The sequence below is a fragment of the Mobula birostris genome, chromosome 24 (assembly GCF_030028105.1).
Source record: "Mobula birostris isolate sMobBir1 chromosome 24, sMobBir1.hap1, whole genome shotgun sequence".
Lineage (NCBI taxonomy): Eukaryota > Metazoa > Chordata > Chondrichthyes > Myliobatiformes > Myliobatidae > Mobula > Mobula birostris.
Genome location: NC_092393.1, coordinates 49,566,559 through 49,585,572, shown reverse-complemented (window position 1 = coordinate 49,585,572; position 19,014 = coordinate 49,566,559). Strand labels below are relative to the sequence as shown.

Sequence of the window (19,014 nt, the reverse complement as noted above, 5' to 3'; positions counted from 1 at the left end):
ACCTATTGCTCTTGATTCACCAAACCTGGGGAAAAGACAGCATATTCACCCTATCTGTGCTTCTCAGAATGTTATACATCTCTGTAAGATCACCCCTCATTCTCCCACACACCATTGAAAGAAGTCCCAACCTTCTCAGCCTCTCTCCTTAACTCTCAACCTCGAGTCCTTGCAACACTCTCGTTCTGCATTGTCCAGATTCTTGGAAAACAAAGGAAAGCTTTCATGTTATGTTGCATGATTACAAAAACTTGACTTTAAGGTACTTGAATCTAGAGATTATCAGTCTTTTATCAGATAAGACTGCACTTGTCTTTTTAATATTCCTGTTGAATTGCTTTAATATGGTTCTATTGAGGAAAATTGGAGATTACTATTTCGCCTTTCTGGAATTCTACTGTTACCGTGCCTTCAACTGTAGGGCATGCCTTATGTTTAACATGACTTCAGCTAGATTTTATTTTTGTACCATTGTGTTATTTTGAACTACAAGTCAGTGAAAAGTCACAAAATGTCCAGTAAAACCAATTGGTGATAATTAAGAGAATCAGCAGATGCTGGAAATCCAAGCAACACACACAAAAGTAAGGTCTCAGCCCAAAATGTCGACTGTACTTTTTTCCATAGATGCTGCCTGGCCTGCTGAGTTCCTCCAGCATTTTGTGTGTGCCAGTTGGGGATAAAATAGTATTGACTAAAAAGAAGCACATCATTGTGAAGTTGTAACAAGATTCCAACTTGAGCCTCAACCTTTTGCTTGGACTGAATAGACTCCTTCAAGCTCTGTGTGCGCAGCCACACAGTAACCAAAATGCTCCTACGCACATAGCCTTTATTGCCACACAGCTGGAATTTTCTTCTATATAACATTTTATTAAAATGCCGTGCAGTTTTCAGGGAATGTAGAAATTTCCGGCTCAGAGCGATGGTTTAGCCATGCAGCTGTGCAAAAAAAAAATTAGAAGGAACGTTGCCTGCAAGCATCAGTTAGTAGAACCCTGCCCACTGAATCTCCAAACTTATCCTAGGATTAGGTAGCATAACCGTTAGCGTGGTTCAATTCTCACAGCTGCCTGTAAGATCACACATTCTCCCCATGATCACATGGGTTTCCTCTGGTTACCCCCACAGTCCAAAGATGCATGGGTTAGGGTTAGCAAGTTGTGGGCATGGTTTGCTGGCTCCAGAATCATGGCGACTTTGCACATCCTCAGACTGTGTTGGTCATTGGTGTAAACGACACATTTTACTGTATGCTTTGATATTTGCTCATGTGACAAAGCTAATCTTTAAGATCCATTTCTATGGAAACATGCACAGAAGCCTAGCACTATTTGATCACAGCAACTGAGATGAAGCTGTGAATAGCTTTAATTCCAATTTAAAATAAACGCCTCTGATATTGCAGGCCCTTGGATTTGGGCCTCAATGGATCTCCACTGATAGGGCTCCAACTAACCGGTTAATTTACTTTGGATATGTGATTTTAATCAACTGATTTGATGTGGTTTGGCATTTTTAGGATCATTATGGTACGACTGCAGTGAAGATTTTCTTCTGCGCAGAAATACTAGTTGGAGGAAGTGATCACAAATCCATCCATGGTTTTTTAAAATCTACTTATAATTAGTATATTTAAGTTGATAAAACATAGGTACAATAAATTCTGCAGTTGGTTTCTAATGTGAGAGAAAGACAGCTTTGCAGGAAGACCGCCTGACTTTCAAAGCAATTTTGTTAAACCCGGGGAGATCTTAAAAAGTCTAGACTACCTTATTTCTTCAAGCTAAAGCACAACGAGGAAACTTAGTTCAATTCACTGCTTTATCTTAAACACCACAGCCAGCATTACTCATAACGTATGCATCAAAGTTAATCTCGGAATTCTGAACTACCAAGAGAAAATGTTCTGTTCAACTTGCTTTTCGTCTGCTTGTGCTGAAAACGATCAGAATCAGGTTTAATATCGCTGATGTGTTGTGAAACTTGTTTTGTGGCAACAGGACAGTGCAAATTAAAATAAAAGTATACTTAAGAAATTAGTGCAAAAAGAGAGAAAAGGTAGCGTTCGTGGGTGTTCGGAACTCTGATGGCGGAGAAGCTGCTGTTCCTAAAATGTCGAACGTGTATCTTCAGGCTCCCGCACATTCCCTCTGATGGTAGTAATGTAACAGCACATTCTCAGTGACGGGGGAGGCCGGGCGGAGGGTGTCCCTCAATGATGGATTTTATAAAGAATTGCAATCAATTTTTATCTACAGTATTAAGTTAATAATTTTGTTAGATCTCTGAAGGAATTAAACACCAGCCCAGATAGTCTGGGTCTTCTCTCTCTACAACGCTAAGGCTGCTGTGCTTCGTGTCTGTGAACTTTGTGGCAGTTTGCCCCGCTAATCTGATGAACTAAACACAGAGGTTTTGGGCCTACTCTGGGGACTTGGATCTAAGGACTCAATTTGGTTTGGAATACTGTTGTTGTTGCTCGCTTCTATTGTTTATATGATTTGTTTTGTGTTTTTTTAAAATCTCTTTCTCTGTGGGTATGAGTTCCTTGATTTGTGACTGCCTGTTAAGTAAACAAATCTCAAGGTTGTATAATTTACACACTCTTTGATAATAAATGCACTTTGAAATCATAAATTCTGAACTCAGATTCTCCAAGATCTAACAGAAGAATTCAAGGGGTAAAAATGAACCTTGCACGCAAAGCAAGCAGTTTCAGTGGGAAAACAGCTGAGAACAATATACAATTCCACTGTATGCAATGAGACTGAATGTTGTTATTGCATGTGAAGTCTTGAGGATTTGATAAAATTTGTTTTGCACCATTCTCCAAAATTTCTAAGCCCTATCTACTTAACACAGAAACTTTACAATAACATATAGTAATAAATCTTTATTTGATAATACAGTTTTTATTCCATGAATTCAGTCCACATGGAATCTGCTACATGAATTATACAGAGTAACACATGCGCCAAATGTTTCTCATCATCCTCTCATATGCTCACAGATCAAATTGCAAGTCTCTGACTTTTTTAAACTTCTAACAATCATCGCAAAATATCAAAGCCTTAAATTATGGCAGCAATTTCTGAACACATTACTTAAAAGGCTTAGCTTTAAAAGAATTATAAGTTAAACACTCTATTAATAAAACTTTGAAGAATTACAGAAGAAATAGATCAAATCTTAGTGCTTGGGCATTAAGTACAAAGATACTTCAAGAATGTAGAAAAATAACTTTTGGTATGTGACATTTGATCCACTGTGTTAATAAAGCTCATCTTTATTATTGGTAATACTTAAAGAATTTGTTAATTATGAAAGAAATATTCACGAGGTATTTACAAGGCAGCTGTGTTAGTGGTGCATTGGGAATATTTCAATGTTTCAAATCAGTTTGTTTTTTAAATATATATAAAGCTTTGATTTGTCTGCCTCTAAATAATATAACTGGCATTGAAAAATATGATGGTAGTCAGCTATATTTATGTTCCTCTAAACTGAATTTTTAACATCTCACTTCCAACACAGTAGGGCATGTACTGGTGTGCGTTACGTGGGAGATGAATGGGGTTGGTGGTGGGAAGTGAATTTTTGGGAAGGAAATCTATAACTCAGTATTCTCTTGCATATTGTTGAAATTGTGTGAGTCTTTTAGCCAATGACAAGCTCACTATGTAGATACTAATGACAGAATGGAAAATAATTTGGAGCAGATTGAAGGAACAGTAGCTCCAATCACAAGCTCTGGGTGTGCAAGGGGATGTGTTGTCTCATTCCTGAGCCTGTTTGGAAAGTAAGAGGATTTTTCCAGGAAAACTTAATGTTTCCTCTCCTGAACAAAGGAAATACCACTGTGATTCACTTGCATGTCCTAGGAAAATCTGCCTCACATAATAAACTCTGTAATGTGAGTTAAATAAAGTGGTTCCAGATTTACTAACCGATTTAAAATGCCAACCTGCTTCTTGGGAATGCAGAGAATGCCTTGTTCCCTGTCATAACTCGGTCAGACCTGAAGGCTATCTTCCTGACCTGACTGGAATTTCTCCCCATTGAAAACCCCACTGGCATCCAACATCATGTCAAAATCTCCTTCCAACTGGTGATATACGCAGAATGCTGAGAACTGATTAAATACTGCAGTTCAAGAGGCAATACTTAATTTGCAATAGAACACTAGTTCTCTAAAAATTTCTAGCTTTTCTGAAAATAATGCTACTGCACAATTATAAAGGCAGGAATGACAGGGTCTCCCATCAGATCAGTAAATGTCTGTGAAAAGGTTGGACTTTTATTCAAGGGGGTGTGATGGAACAGAACTGTGAACCCTTTGCTCCTTTCTGCACAGGAGCTGCTCTCTAGTCTTCCACGTCTTTCCAGAATTATTTATTTTTATTTCAGATCTCTAACTTTTGCACTCTACCTTTGAACTTATTCATACAGCAAACACCTAACACTTACCATTGCCTTAAATACCACTTTGCTTCTGATAGCTTAAAAACAGGGAGGCTGATTTGGAAATACCACTCTTTTTCTTATGGTGGTCACATTAAAAAAAATCCTATTTACCTTAGTAGGAGCTCCCAACCTTTTTTAAGCCACGAAGCCTTACCATTATCCATGGACCCTAGGCTGGGAACCCCTGCCAGAGAGTCTTGACAATTCCAACAATTAACTTGGCTGTAATGCCATTAACACTGCAATAACTTGTGGAGCACTGCACTGTGTATAAAATAATTGTTGGTTCACAAAGCATGGTTGGGCATGGGGATAGCAAACCCATCCCGTAAAAACCCGGAGCTACAGAAATGCCAGCAGAACCTCCCTACACCTCATTCCTGGGAGAGGAAGGATCTTCAAAGATAGGCTACACCTGGGGACAGCTTGAGGGCTAGCCAAGAGCAGATGACACTGCTGAGCTGCTGTCAGCGTCCTATGTCCCAGCAGGGGTGGGTTTAAGTAAGTCATTCAAAAATTAGCCTTTTATGCCATGCGATTCACTGAAATATTATGAATCATTTGGTAAGGGGGGAGATAAAAGTACTTGGAACAACAGCTCAAAATAAAAAATAAATTCAACTGATTTAACATACACAGCTTTTTGGAGAAAGAATTCCAAACATTTATTACTGGCTGTGATGGAATGCCTCCAAAGTTCACTTTTGAAGGAGCAGATTTCAGATTCAGGATTGTTGTCTGTTGTTTTGGATTCTCACATCAGAGGAAATGGTCCCTCATGCAGCCCTATTCTCCAGAGGCAAAAGCTGGAGAATATCCTCAGTGAGAGTGTGAAGAAATTTAGATTGTTAATGACTCTCCTACATGGGACACTGAAGAGTCAAAGAACAAATGGCTGCGAGAACTCAGTAAAACTTCAGACCGCTGCACCCAATCAGAAAGCCAAAGAATACGCATACCTTTCCAACTGCAGATTTGATTTTAATCAACTACATATTATTCAAAAATCTAGAGATGAAAATACCATATCAGCAGACAATTGGGTGAAGTCACTTATTAAATAGTGTAATTATATACCAGTCACAAGGTTAAATCTCAGATGGATAGACGTCTTTTCACTTTGACTGCAAACATTGTAGTTTGTTTAATTGTATTGCAGTTCCAGATCATAACTAAATAGAGAGGGAAAGGAAGGAGATTTTACTTTGACAATAAATTTACTTTGACTTGAGAACTGTTCTTCTGAGGTCCTAAGCTTTGGTATTCACTTGCTAAATTTATCTTCCTCTTTAAAGTAACTCCTTAAAGTAAGCTTTTGTTCACTTCTCCTAATATCTCCTTATTTGGTCAAATTTTGAATCATAATATTTCTGTGAAGCACCTTGGGATATCTGACTACGTTAAGAAAGCCAAGCGATAACTCTGCAAATGTTACTCTGCATCTGGCTGTGAAATATTACCAGATGTAAAAGGGGTAGCAGTTACATGCCCAAAACAAAAAACTTGATGAACAAAAGCACTTAAAAACTTAAAGATTATCATAAATCGGAACATAATTATGGCCTAAATGATAATCAATATCATGGCTCATATTGGGTTAACTTTAAAATCACTAAATATTGTGACAACTATAATTGAAGTATGAAAGTTATTACATTGCAAAAGGAATAAATATTAAGACTCTCAGCGTAGATTATTATTATTTTCAGCTTGCAACACATTTCCATCATGCAAAATCTAAAACTGCAGTATTGTTAAGTTATTGTGACAAGAGTATTAAATTAGTTCGAGAATGGTCCAGAATCTGAAAAGAAAAACAGCATTTCCTAAAATGAAATGAGGGGAAAGTATCATTTTTGGACATGAATGCAAATGCTTAATTCTACGTCTTCAAAGGGGTAAAAATACTTACAAAACTGAGGAGTCAATCCTCACTTTAAAAACACACTCAGACTTGTACCAAATATTTTCAACGCTGCAGCTTTCTGTAACAAACAAAAGTGCATTTCTATTTTTAGCCAGAGAAATGCAGTCACTGCACAGCTGACGCCAAATGTGAAATATAAGTATATGCCATATTACGTACAGGTATCACCAGACAGTAAGCAAACAGATCTGCTATACTGGACAGAGAAATTTGGGTTACATTTTTTTTCAGATTATAGACAACACTTTTTCTCGTGTTTACTTTCTGATGAAAGGAGAGTTAGATGAAATAAAGTTATGGATCTTCTGCATCCAGAAACTCTTTCTTGGGTTGCGTTACACCACGGTACCATGCACAGGAATCGTCACTCCTCTTAATGCAAGCATAGTGCTTGGCCTGACGTCCTTGAATTCTTTTGTCAGTCACCCAGTCTGTCCACAGGCACTCGCTTCGAGAGGTGATGTAGCAGGGGGCAGACGGACACCTGACAATCTAATGGAGGGTCAGAGAGAAGGATGAACAGTTTATTAAACAACCAGCAGTCTGCAAACTATTGCCCCATTCACCCATTTTCTTTTGATGCTCCTGTAGATCTGTCACATTGATATAAACTGATGCGAAGAAATCACCAACAGAGTTTGTGATGAAGGAATTGAGTTTGAGGAATTGCCAAAGAAGATTAGTTGAGCATACACTCAGTGTGGCCACTTTATTAGGTACGCTTGTTTGGGAAAGCAATTATCTAATCAGCCAATCCTGTGGCAGCTACTCAGTGCATTAAAGCATGCAGACATCGTCAAGAGGCTCAGATGTTGTTCACACCAAGCATCAGAATGGGGAAGAAATGTGATCTAAGCAACTTTGACTGTGGAATGATTGTTGGTGCCAGACAGAGTGGTTTGAGTATATCAGAAATCACTGATATCCTGGGATTTTCATGCACAACAGTCTATAGAGTTTACAGAGAATGGTGTGAGAAACATCCAATGAGCTGCAGTTCTGTGGGTGAAAATGCATTGTTAATGAGAGAAGTCAGAGGAGAATGGCCAGACTGGTTCAAGTTGACAGGAAGGCGACAGTAACTTAAATAACCATGCGTTAGAACAGTGGTGTGCAGAAGAGCATATTTGAATGCACGGCATGTCAAACCTTGAAGTGGATGAGCTACAGCAGCAGAAGGCCACATCGGGTTCCACTCTTGTACCTAATAAAGTGGCCACTGAGTGTAGGTCAGCCATGATCAAGTTCAATCATGGAACAGGCTGGAAAAGTCCGGTGACCACCTACTGCTCCCTTTTGTGTGTTTGCGCTTGTCAAGAATCTATCAAACTCTATTTCTTTCCCCATTTCCACTACGCTTTGATGAACAGAGTTTCAAAGCCTCACAACTCTCAGTAAAAAGTTTTCATCTTATCTTAGTTTTAAAATGGCAACTCGTCAGTTCTAAATAATGAACCCCAATTCTAGCCTCTTCCTTAAAACGCGGACCTTCACATGCAACCTCTCAAGATCCCTCCAGAATTAAGAGAATCAGTGGATGTAAGAAAGGGGAATTGGTGTTGACAGTCTGTGTGATCCTCTACTGGTTTCCTCTTGTAGTACTTAAAATACTCAATTCAGTCTCTCAGAGCACTTACACAGAATAACATTGTTTTATATTCTTGTGTTCTTGGAGCAAAGGGAAGGATTAGAGTGTAGAGCTCATTGGGATTTCCCTATCACTCAAATAGCTCACTTATCCTGACCTTAACTGCACCTTCTGCATGAGCCTTATAACACCCAAATCCCTTGGTGTCTACAGATCTTTCCAGGAGATCTATTCATCTTAGCCTTGAGCATCTTTAGTGATGAGTCATCTCCAAACCTCTATGGCACAGAAGTACAACTCTATGAAGTCCAGATCTCCTCCACATCCCAGTACCTTATCACACAGTGTGGAAAGAGGGCCTTTGGCCCAACTCATCCACACCAACCAAGACTTCCATCCAGGCTGGTGCACTTAGCCCATAAACCTGTGAACTTTTCCTGCCCATTATCTTTCAAGGTCATTATTGTGCCTGCCTCAATCAATTCCTCTGGTGCCCCAGTCCACATACCACCCTTGATGTTAAAAAAAAATTGCCCCCAATTTCCTGTTCAATCTGTCCCCTCTCATCTTAAACCTAAGCCGCAAAATTCTTGACTCCCAAACCCTGTGGGGGAAAATACTGACTGAATTCACCCTGTCTACACCCTTAATGATTTTATACACCTCTACAAGATCACCTTTCAGTCTCCTATGCTCCAAGGAAAAGAGATCTCAGCCTGTCCAACCTTTCCCCTGTTACTGACTCCCTTGAGATTTGGAGCGAAAGGGAGCCTTGCCACAATACATTGACACAGTAGATCGCACCACTGCCTCAGAGCTCCAACGACCTGGGGTAGGTCCTGTCTTTGAGTGTTTGTGCTGGATGTTCGGTTTGTCTTTGCACACTCTCTCTGATCGTGTGAGTTTCCTCTGACATCCCAAAGATGATCAGCTAAATTATGGCAAAAAAAAACATAATTGAGGAAGCTGGTGGGCATCTTTGAGAGGGAGTAAGTCACAGGGTGAGGAACTAAGGGAGAATGGAAAGGGATGATTTTACTGGGAGCTGACATGGACCTCAGAGGTTCCTTATGTGTTGTTATAAGTATAACATACATCCTCTCAGAATCTGAAATGTTTGAAAGGGAGTAGCCCCCCCTCCCAACTCCAGTATTACTGGAACTCTAATCTCCTCAAAGCAAAACTTCCAAACAATTATTCTGCATTCTTATTGTCTCTCTTATTCTAGCTTGATGCATGGTGCAATGACTTAATCTGTATGAACAACATGCAAGACAAGCTTTTCACTGTATTTTGGTACATGCGGCAATAGCCACTATTAATATAGAGACTAGAACAGTATTATCGATATCAGGCATGGCCTCATAAAAAGCTCTCCATTTATAGCATTTTTTGTACTCTTAAACCACTAGTTGTCCTAAATCTCAAGATCAGATCTATAAGACCATAAGACATGGAGCAGAATTTGGCCATTTGGCCTATTGTGTCTGCTCTACCATTCCATCATGGCTGATTTATTATCCCTGCCAACTCTATTCTGCTACCTTCTCCCTGTTAACTTTGACACCCTTGCTAATCAACCTCTGCTTTAAATATAGCCAATAACTTGGCCTCCACAGCTATCTGTGACAACGAATTTCACAGATTCACTACCCTCTGGCGAAAGAAATTTCTTCTCACCTTTGTTCTAAATGAACATTCCTCTATTCTGAGGCCGTGTCATTTGATCCTAGAATCCCCCACTATAGGAAACATCCTCTCCAAGTCCACTCTATCTGAGCCTTTTACTAAATGGTTGTAAGAGCCACGTACAAGGTTTGTGCTTTTTGTACAAGTATACTCAGATCACAAACATTCCATTGTTTCTTACTGCACCCAATAACTGGCTAGATTTCAGTACAAAGTTCCGAAAATGCAAGAGCTGGCATAACATTTATTGACCAGATATATGAGTGGCTTATTTTTTCACCAGAGCAACAAATAATCTGCCAGAACAAATTAGCAAGTCAAGCAGCATTCATGGGGGAATAAGGAACTGCCGATGTTCCAGGTTGAACATTTTCCCCTCTCCACAGATGATATGAACTCATCCAGCTGATTATTTGTTGTTTCAGATTCCGGTCTCTCGTGTCTCTCCCTTTCCACTGGCACTGCCTGACTTGTTGAGTAATTCCCGCATTTTCTGTTATTTCATTCATCAGTATTAGGCCTCTATATTTGACACGAGTTTGGCACTTCCCACCAAGCCAACTGCCTTTTCCCTAAAGCTCCCTTCTGGAAAGTGCTGTAGGGCTATTAAAACAAAAACTTCACACCATTTAAAACCTGTCTTCCCCCAGGCAGTTAATCTGATCAACCATTCTAGGTCATCACCCCACCCTCCTCTATCTCTTACCCCCATCACTGAAGCACATTTTAAAATAGTTTACACTGTATATACATTATAGTGTTTATGTACCGTTTGTTCCATATCTGTACTTTGACCTCCAAGTCAAACCTTTATATAATTCTTTCCACAATCAAGAGAAGAATTCTGGTTAACTGAATGTCCACTGAATGGGACTATTTAAAAATAGATACATTCACCTGAATGGATTTTGGAGAGAAAACAGGAAGCAGGAACCAGTCTAACAAAGGAAACTGACCAGACATGTATATTGCAAGTTAATTGCCTTCCATTCAGTGGCCACTTTATTCAGTACACCTACTTGTTAATGCAAACATCTGATCAGCCACTCATGTGGCAGAAACTCAATGCATAAAAGCATGCAGATGTGGTCAAGAAGTTCAGTTGCTGTTCAGACCAAAACAACAGAATAGGGAAGAAATGTGATCTAATGATTTTGACCACGGAATAATTGTTGGTGCCTAGCAAGGTGGTGAGAGTATCTCAGAAAGTGCTGAACTCCTGGAATTTTCATGCACAGCAGTCTCTAGAATTTATAGAGTATTGTGCAAATAAATAAATAAATAAATAAATAATCTCATCAGCTCTGTGGGTGGAAACGCCTCGTTAATGAGAGAGGATAGAGGGGAATGGCATGTTTGTTTCAAGCTGACAGGAAGGTGACAGTAACCTAAATAGCCATGGGTCAGAACAGTGATGTGGTGAAGAGCATCTCTGAAAGTACAACCTGTCGAACCTTGAAATGATGGGCTACAGCAGCAGAAGACCATGAACATACACTCAGTGCCCACTTAATTAGGTGCAGGAGGTACTACTGACCACTGAGTGTAGATGCATTCATTGGCAATTGGAGAGTAAAGGGGAAGCAGGAACCAGTCTAACTAAGGAAGCACCAATTGACCAGGCATGTGCATTACAATTTCATTGTCATCCACATGGTTTTTTCATTCCATGTCACTTTCTCCTTACCTTACAATCACACTCTGATTGATATCTCTGGTTCAAGCCCTTCTTCTGTGTGGGAGTTAGCACGTCCCATTGGGAAATAAAATCACAGAGCGTGATTAACATATTTCCATCCTTGTCCAGTTTGCCTGTGGGTATATTAAAGTGAACCCAAGTTATTTTTTATTGACAATTACTGTATAAAGTTTTGCACACTGATTACAATGCCTAAATCAAAGTGAACTTGAGATTATTGTGTCAAATTGACATACAACAAATATATCTTTTACATACTTATACATGTGTAAGGGGTTTCTTCCTTGATGTTACCGCTAAGGCTAATAAAATGGCTTCTTTGTTATGTTATAATAAAATGGCTTCTCTGTGATATTAACTGCTGAGACGGTGGTTCTCTATAGCAGCTTGTTTGGGTTATAATTACTGATAATGAGAATTGTATTCATTTGCTAACTAATTGGTATAGATGTTATTCTTTCTTGTGTGTCTGTAAGCTAGTGTTTTCGTGGGCTTTGGGCAGAAGGCGGATGGGGACAGAGAGAGGAGATGGGATGCTGTAAGCTGGGCAATGGAATGGACCCCGAGCAGGAGTCCAAGGCCCAGGGTCTGCAGCGAGGAGAGGAGACATGGACAGACTCATAGAGCGTTTGGTCGATCACCGAGGGTGGTCCCATTCGGAGTTCGGAGGACATCGACTCTAGGAAGGGGGACACAGTTCTGTAAGAGCTCCAACGATGTGTGCACGAACTGGTTAATAATAATGGCACCTTTTTGTTTTTTTTAAAAAACAGCTAAGCAGTTCTTACAACACACATCAAAGTTGCTGAACACAGCAGGCCAGGCAGCATCTCTAGGAAGAGGTACAGTCGACGTTTCGGGCCGAGACCCTTCGTCAGGACTAACTGAAAGAAGAGCTAGTAAGAGATTTGAAAGTGGGAGGGGGAGGGGGAGGGGGAAGATCCAAAATGATAGGAGAAGACAGGAGGGGGAGGGATGGAGCCAAGAGCTGGACAGTTGATTGGCAAAAGGGATATGAGAGGATCATGGGACAGGAGGCCCAGGGAGAAAGAAAAGGGGGGGGGGGGAACCCAGAGGATGGGCAAGGGGTATAGTGAGAGGGACAGAAGGAGAAAAAGGAGAGAGAGAGAGAAAGAATGTGTGTATATAAATAAATAACGGATGGGGTACGAGGGGGAGGTTGGTCATTAGCAGAAGTTTGAGAAGTCAATGTTCATGCCATCAGGTTGGAGGCTACCCAGACGGAATATAAGGTATTGTTCCTCCAACCTGAGTGTGGCTTCATCTTTACAGTAGAGGAGGCCGTGGATAGACGTATCAGAATGGGAATAGGACGTTGAATTAAAATGTGTGGCCACTGGGACTGCATCTGGTGCTCCCGATGTGGCCTTCTATATATTGGCAAGACCCGACGCAGACTGGGAGATCGTTTCGCTGAAAAAGCAGGATCTCCCAGTGGCCACGCATTTTAATTCCACGTCCCATTCCCATTCTGATATGTCTATGTGATCCTGAGAGCAATGCCGTCTGGAGCTATGCTCCTGGTAGGGTCACCCATACCGGTAAGGTCGACGGTGAGGTCCCTGACAAAGAACAAACCAACCAAGACCTCAACGGTGGAACAGGCGGACGAAGTTACTTCGAACTCAACGGCTGTGAAGGCGGATGAAGGCTGCAACAAATCCATCAGCTCCAATCGTCATGGTTTCCATGCCATTGGAATCAATTGGTTGATTTGTGAAGTATCGTGTGCTTCTTGGAGTGCAACATCAAGTACACATTAAACAAATACACGCACAGGCGTCTTCACTCTGTGGGCCACTTCTTTAGAATGAAGATCATCACCCTCGGGCTCGAGGGATAGCCACAACGACGATGACAACATGGCACAAATGAAGGCCATTGATGGAGATCTACCTTTACAGTTCCAGACAATGCTGGAGGAACTTCCTGGAGCCACATCCAACTACGTTTAACTGCTTCTGTGACCTCCTTAACATCATAAGCTGAGAAGTGTTCAGTGATGAGTCTTACCATCTTTCCGTCTCCAAAGAAGCCTGGGCTGTCATATTGCAGGTTATACTTGTGCTAACTTCTGTCGGTAAATTACCATTTCCTATTGGTGCATAACCAAGTCTTCTATCATTTAAGTCTATGACAATAACTGAGCACCTCACCATTAACGTTCTGGGTCAAGTCATCTTTGAAAAAAAAGCTTAATTGACCAGTCAAAGAATTGTGAACCTCCAGAGAGATTCAGAGGTTGGGTACCTTAAAATGAATGTCTCACCATCCAATTCACCAAGCCATTCCACCACTTCAAGATATTTTCCAACACTCGTATGGGTGAGTGCTGTTGCAGTTTAAGAAGCTAGATGCCACCATGGGCAATTAGTCTCCTTGCTCAACTGCCCATCCATTTCAAGGTCCACTCCATTCACCACCAGCACGCAGTCCAGAATGTTGTAAATGTAGTAAGGAGATGAACCTGTGACGTCAGTGAGCTATGGGAAGGATACCTCTCAAATCTATAGAGTGTCCATGGCTTCTGTGAAGTCATGTATGGTGGTTAATGCTAATTCCTGCATTTATCTAGTGTTTCTGCCTATTGAAGATCATATCCATTTTTCTTTAAGATACAACTCAGGCAACAGCTCTTGGACACTGGAAGGAAGTAGATTGAGGACATATATGGTGATGCATCCTGGCATCTGTTGTGTAAATGCTTAATGCTATTCCCTTCATCTATCTGGTGTTTCTGCATTTTGAAGATAATATCCATTGTTCTTCAAATGGGCCTTCACATGGATGGGCAGTCGAGCAAGTAGACCACCCTGGGATTACCAATATCACACCAGGCGTTCCTTGCGAAGCTGGTCAGGAATATGGCATCTCTGTGTTTCCTTGGCACATCATTCTCTTCCCAGACTTGGGAGGAAAGGTTGTGAATTTGTATCTGAAGTTCTTCTCCACCCCGTTTTAGAACATCAGGGATATTATCTTCTTGAGACTTCATCATTCCTCATTTGACCTTTTTTTTCCAACATTTTGCTGCTTGGGGCAGTACCAAGGCTGGACAGACTAACATGCCATGGGATGTAATCAAGGAGACTTGCACCAAGACAGAGTTAGAGTTCTGGAGTTTTTCATAATGCTCCTTCTGGCTGGTGTTGATTATCTCCCTGTCCTTGATAATCTCACCTCAATTATTGGCTCTTAATGGAGCGCTTGGTCTTGGGAGTGCTAAAGAATCCACTCAGGTTCAGGCAGTTAGTGAGTTGGCAGATATTTTGCTCTCTTTACACTCATCACCTATCTCTGGATTATGAGTTTTAAACCATAAGACATAAAAATAGAATTAGGCCAGTTGGCCCCATGTCTGTTCCACCATGGCTGATTTATTATCCCTCTCAACCCCATTCTCCTGCCTTCTCCCCATAACCTTTACTAATCAAGAACCCATCAACCTGTGTTTTAAATATATTCAATGACTTGGCCTCCACATTCATCTTGGACAGTGAATTCCACAGATTTGTCACCATTCCCAATTCCAATTTTCTATTGGACTACTGCCATTAGGTGACTATAGAGCTGTTTCTTTCTCTCCCCTTGATATAATGAGAGTCTCCAATCCAAGAACACATTGCTTTTGCATTTAGCTCTCAGACCTCCGCAGCTTGACGGAGATGCCAGGAGTCTCTCCACAGATGTGACATGCTGGGCATTAAAGCAGTCCAGGCACCACAGACACACTGTGGTTCCTATTGTCCATAGGGTATTGCTTGAGAAGAACAATAGTCTTAAAGTTCTTGAATCTTTCAGCATTTACTTCTTTTTGTTAATTTTTGATAGTTTCTTATGGTCTCATTGCTATTGTTTTGGGGTCTGACAATGAAAATGGATTAAGTAGTGGTTAATCCAATAGCTGTCAAGGTCCAGACAGCCGTGAGGTATCTCACTTGGACAGGGACATATAGCATGGTTTATTCTTGCAAATATTGCAAGAATAATCCAACAGGTGCCAATATCCAAACTAGGGTTTAGAACTCTCCTTTATGTTTATCTGACAAAATTCTATTGCGTGATGGCATGCAAGCTGTGACTTTGATGAATCTCGATGAAGACTGTTGCCAAGCAAGCCTTTGCCATCTAACAGTTTTTCTCCCCATTCTGCACCTTACCTCGGATGAGGATTAATGGGAAAATGATAAACCTGCGTTGTCTCTGCTTCAGAATCAGGGCACTCCAGACTTGGTGCTTCAGTTGCAATGGTCAGGCAATGCTTGCATGATGTGCACTGATGCAGGAGAATGGACCTTACCATAAACACTCTCAAAACAAGGATCCTCCACCAAGGTCCGTGACGAGACTCTGACACACTTTTGACATTTCATCTTTCAATGAATTGATGGTAAGATTCACCATCACCTTTTGTTTGCAATAAATTTTGGCTATTAAGTTAAAAGAGAGTACTTACAAGAATAAACCATGCAATGCCTTTTCTTTCTTTACATTTACAGTCAATGCTTTCAGTACTACTCTATAACATTCCCACAGATCAATAGCATTGCTGTCACTCATGTGCCGTCTAGGCTAGTACACTGTACACTATTACAATAATTAAGGGGCTTCCTCACCCAAACCAGCTTCTCCCTCTCCAGTAGCAAAAGAACCCTACACTCTGGACCTTCCCCACATAGCCCCTGCAGTGGCTACATCAAGCTTCAGCGCGTCCCTCAGCACGTACGCTGCCTGGAACGTGCCAGTCAGCAGTATTCGTCCACAGACATCTTGATGTGCTGGCAGACCAAAAACTTTCAGGCAAGCCAAACGGAGTCTTTCACTGAGTTGATGATCTGGCGATCAAGCCAAGATTTAGACCTCAAACCCACAGAAGTAATTTCTGCTGTCCTGTACACTTCGGTGATATGGAGCACCCATAATAGCCACCACATTTTATTAGAGAGATACCATGAACACTGTCTCCGCAAAATGCTCCACTGGTAGGAATCAATGCCAGTGCCCTCTCAGAGAACATCTCCAACTTTAGGACTTGAATTATACTCTCCCAACCCCAATGAGGATGCTATTTGCATGCACCACATCAAACTCTCAAAACAGGAGCTCTACACCATACCTAGTCACAGAAAAAAAAATATACAAAGTGGGCAAAAGAGCCCAGGAAAAAATGGTATAAGTAAGACACAATCTTCCCAATTTACCTCCCACATGCCCCATCAATCTCTGAGGAAAGAAGTGAACTCCCATTCTAAACTGGATATGCATTGCTGTGTTCATTTCCACGGGGGCAAAATTCTGGAGTTTTTCTTCCCAATAACAAAATGAGAGCATGTTCACCAAGATGGACAATGAGAGATCCAGAAGGTGCATCAGTGGCAACTTTGCCAGTGAAGTCCACAGTGCGAAAAATGAATTACACAGTCTAACACCAAACACAAACTTCTAAAATGATTAGAAACTTTGCTTTAAGTTCTGCAGGAAACTTCATGCCAGGGATCTTATTTAAAAACAAAAATTTAATTGGTTAATTCCTTCTCCCTGACCCATCTATCACCTGCCAGCCTGTACTCCTTCCCCTCCCGTCCAACTTCCTATTCTGGCTTCTTCCCCCTTTCTTTCCAGTGCTGATGAAGGGTCTTGGCCCGAGATGTCAGCTCTTCATTCCTTTCCATGGCTGCCGTCTGACCTGCTGAGTTCCTCCAGCATCCAGTGTGTTACTCTGGATTTCCAGCATCTTCTGTCTTTGTAATTAAATTGGAGGCCTTAACTTGATGGATGACAGGGTGAAGATATATCTCTAGCAAAGGAAGTGCAAGGCAGTCCTTCCCTCCGCTAACCTGCAGGTCACCCTTGGGCAAGATGTAGCACCAGCTTAGCCCCTGATCAGGGTCACGTGAAGCCATGGGGGCAGGTGGTGGATGGTCATACGTGCGATGGTGCTTATCACAAGTCCTGGTTATGCAACCATGGATGTCAGGTCAGTGGTCACCTGTCTTATAGAGATACTGCCTAGAAGAAGGCACTAGAAAACCACTTCTGTAGAAAAATTTGCCAAGAACAGTCATGGTCATGGATTAGACCATGATCGCCTACGTCAATATAAGATGATGTTGATGATGACGACGATGAAGACGATGATGACTTGACTTGTAAAGCACATATAAAACAGGAAATACTTGATCACTCAGCAGGGTAGGGAACATTACTGGAAACAGCGTTAATGTGTCTTCTGAACCGAACAAGCTGCTGAGAGAGGCAGGGGTGGAGAAGACAGAGAGGATGTCTGCACTGCGGCAGCAAACCAGCATTGCAGGTGACACCTCGATTTGGTGCCATCTTGTCGATAGGAACAGTCAGAGGGAAGGAAGAAGAATATGCTGGCACTTGGGATGCACAACGCATCAGCAGCTGGAGATCGGAAACAAACCAGATAGGGAGACTGATATTAAAAGGTTGAATTCAGTGTTGAGTCCCAAGGGCTACAATATTCCCAAATGGAACATAAAATGCTGTTCCTTCAGCTAACGTCGGGCTTCAACGGAACTTTGTAAACAACCAGAGAAGGAGTGTGACAGAGAATTAAAGTGGCAGGCAGCTAGAAGTTCGGAGCCACCTTCCCCAACAGAGACATTCCACTCTATTGTCACTCAGTCTGTAATGCAAACATTAAATACTGAACACACACAAAATACTGGAGGAACTCAGCAGGTCAGGCAAGATCTATGGAAACGAATAGAGAGTTAACATTTTGGGCTGAGAGCCGTCAAGAGTGGAAAGGAAGGGGGAAGAAGCCAGAATAAGAAGTTTGGGGGAGGGGACAGAGTACCAGCTAGAAGGTGCTAAGTGAAGCTAGGTGAGGGGGAAGGGAGATGGGGAGGGGGAAGGTAAATGGGAAGGGGGTGTGGTGAGAGTCTGGGAGGTGATATGTGGAAAAGGTAAAGGGCTGAAGAAGGAATCTGAAAGGAGAGGAGAGTGAACCTTGGGAGAAAGGGAAAGAAGAGGGGACCCAAAGGGAGTGAGAAGCAGGTGAGGAGAAGATGTCAGGGGGAGTGAGAATGGGGAATATAAAAAGAGAGAAGGGGAGGGGGAAGGAATACTCAGTAAATCAGCTAACATCTGTGGAAAGAAGCAGTCAGTATTTCAGTGAGACCCTTGGCTACCTGACCTTCTCAGTGTTGCCAGCATTTTCTGTTTTCATTTCAGATTTCCAGAAACTAATTTTTCCTTTGTTACCCAATCTGTGCTTTCCCAGTGTAGAAGAAACTATACTGTAGGTACTGAATACAGTTCACCAAATTGGACTTGCAAGTAAACAGCTGTTTCACTTGCATAAACCGTTTGGCTCCCTGGTTGGTGGAATGTGAAGAAACAAAGCAGATTCTTTGAACTTTACTGTTTAATGTAAAGTTTCGGCATAGCCTCAGAATAGAAGGACAATCCTTCAGAACACAGATGAGGAGGAATTTGAGACATGAGAGTGATGGATCTGTGGAGGACAAGTCTCAAAGTTTGTGAGGAGAAGGCAGGAGAATGAGGTTGGGAGGGAAAACAAATCAGCCATGGTCAAATGGTAGAGCAGACTCAATGTCCTAATTATCTCCTTACCAATCCGTTACTCAGCAG

The 19,014-nt window shown here is 41.5% G+C and overlaps 1 protein-coding gene across 1 annotated transcript in view; it reads right to left on the bottom strand.

The window, feature by feature from the left end:
• Positions 1-2,881: 2,881 nt before the first annotated feature.
• timp2a (TIMP metallopeptidase inhibitor 2a) overlaps positions 2,882-19,014 on the bottom strand; it is an 82,178-nt gene continuing 66,045 nt past the window's right edge. The window contains exons 4-5 of the mRNA XM_072242483.1: positions 11,359-11,483; positions 2,882-6,886 (exon numbers count right to left, since the gene is read on the bottom strand). Of these exons, the coding sequence (XP_072098584.1) occupies positions 6,689-6,886; positions 11,359-11,483 (323 nt within the window). The 3' untranslated portion in view covers positions 2,882-6,688. The remainder of the gene's footprint in view (positions 6,887-11,358; positions 11,484-19,014) is intronic.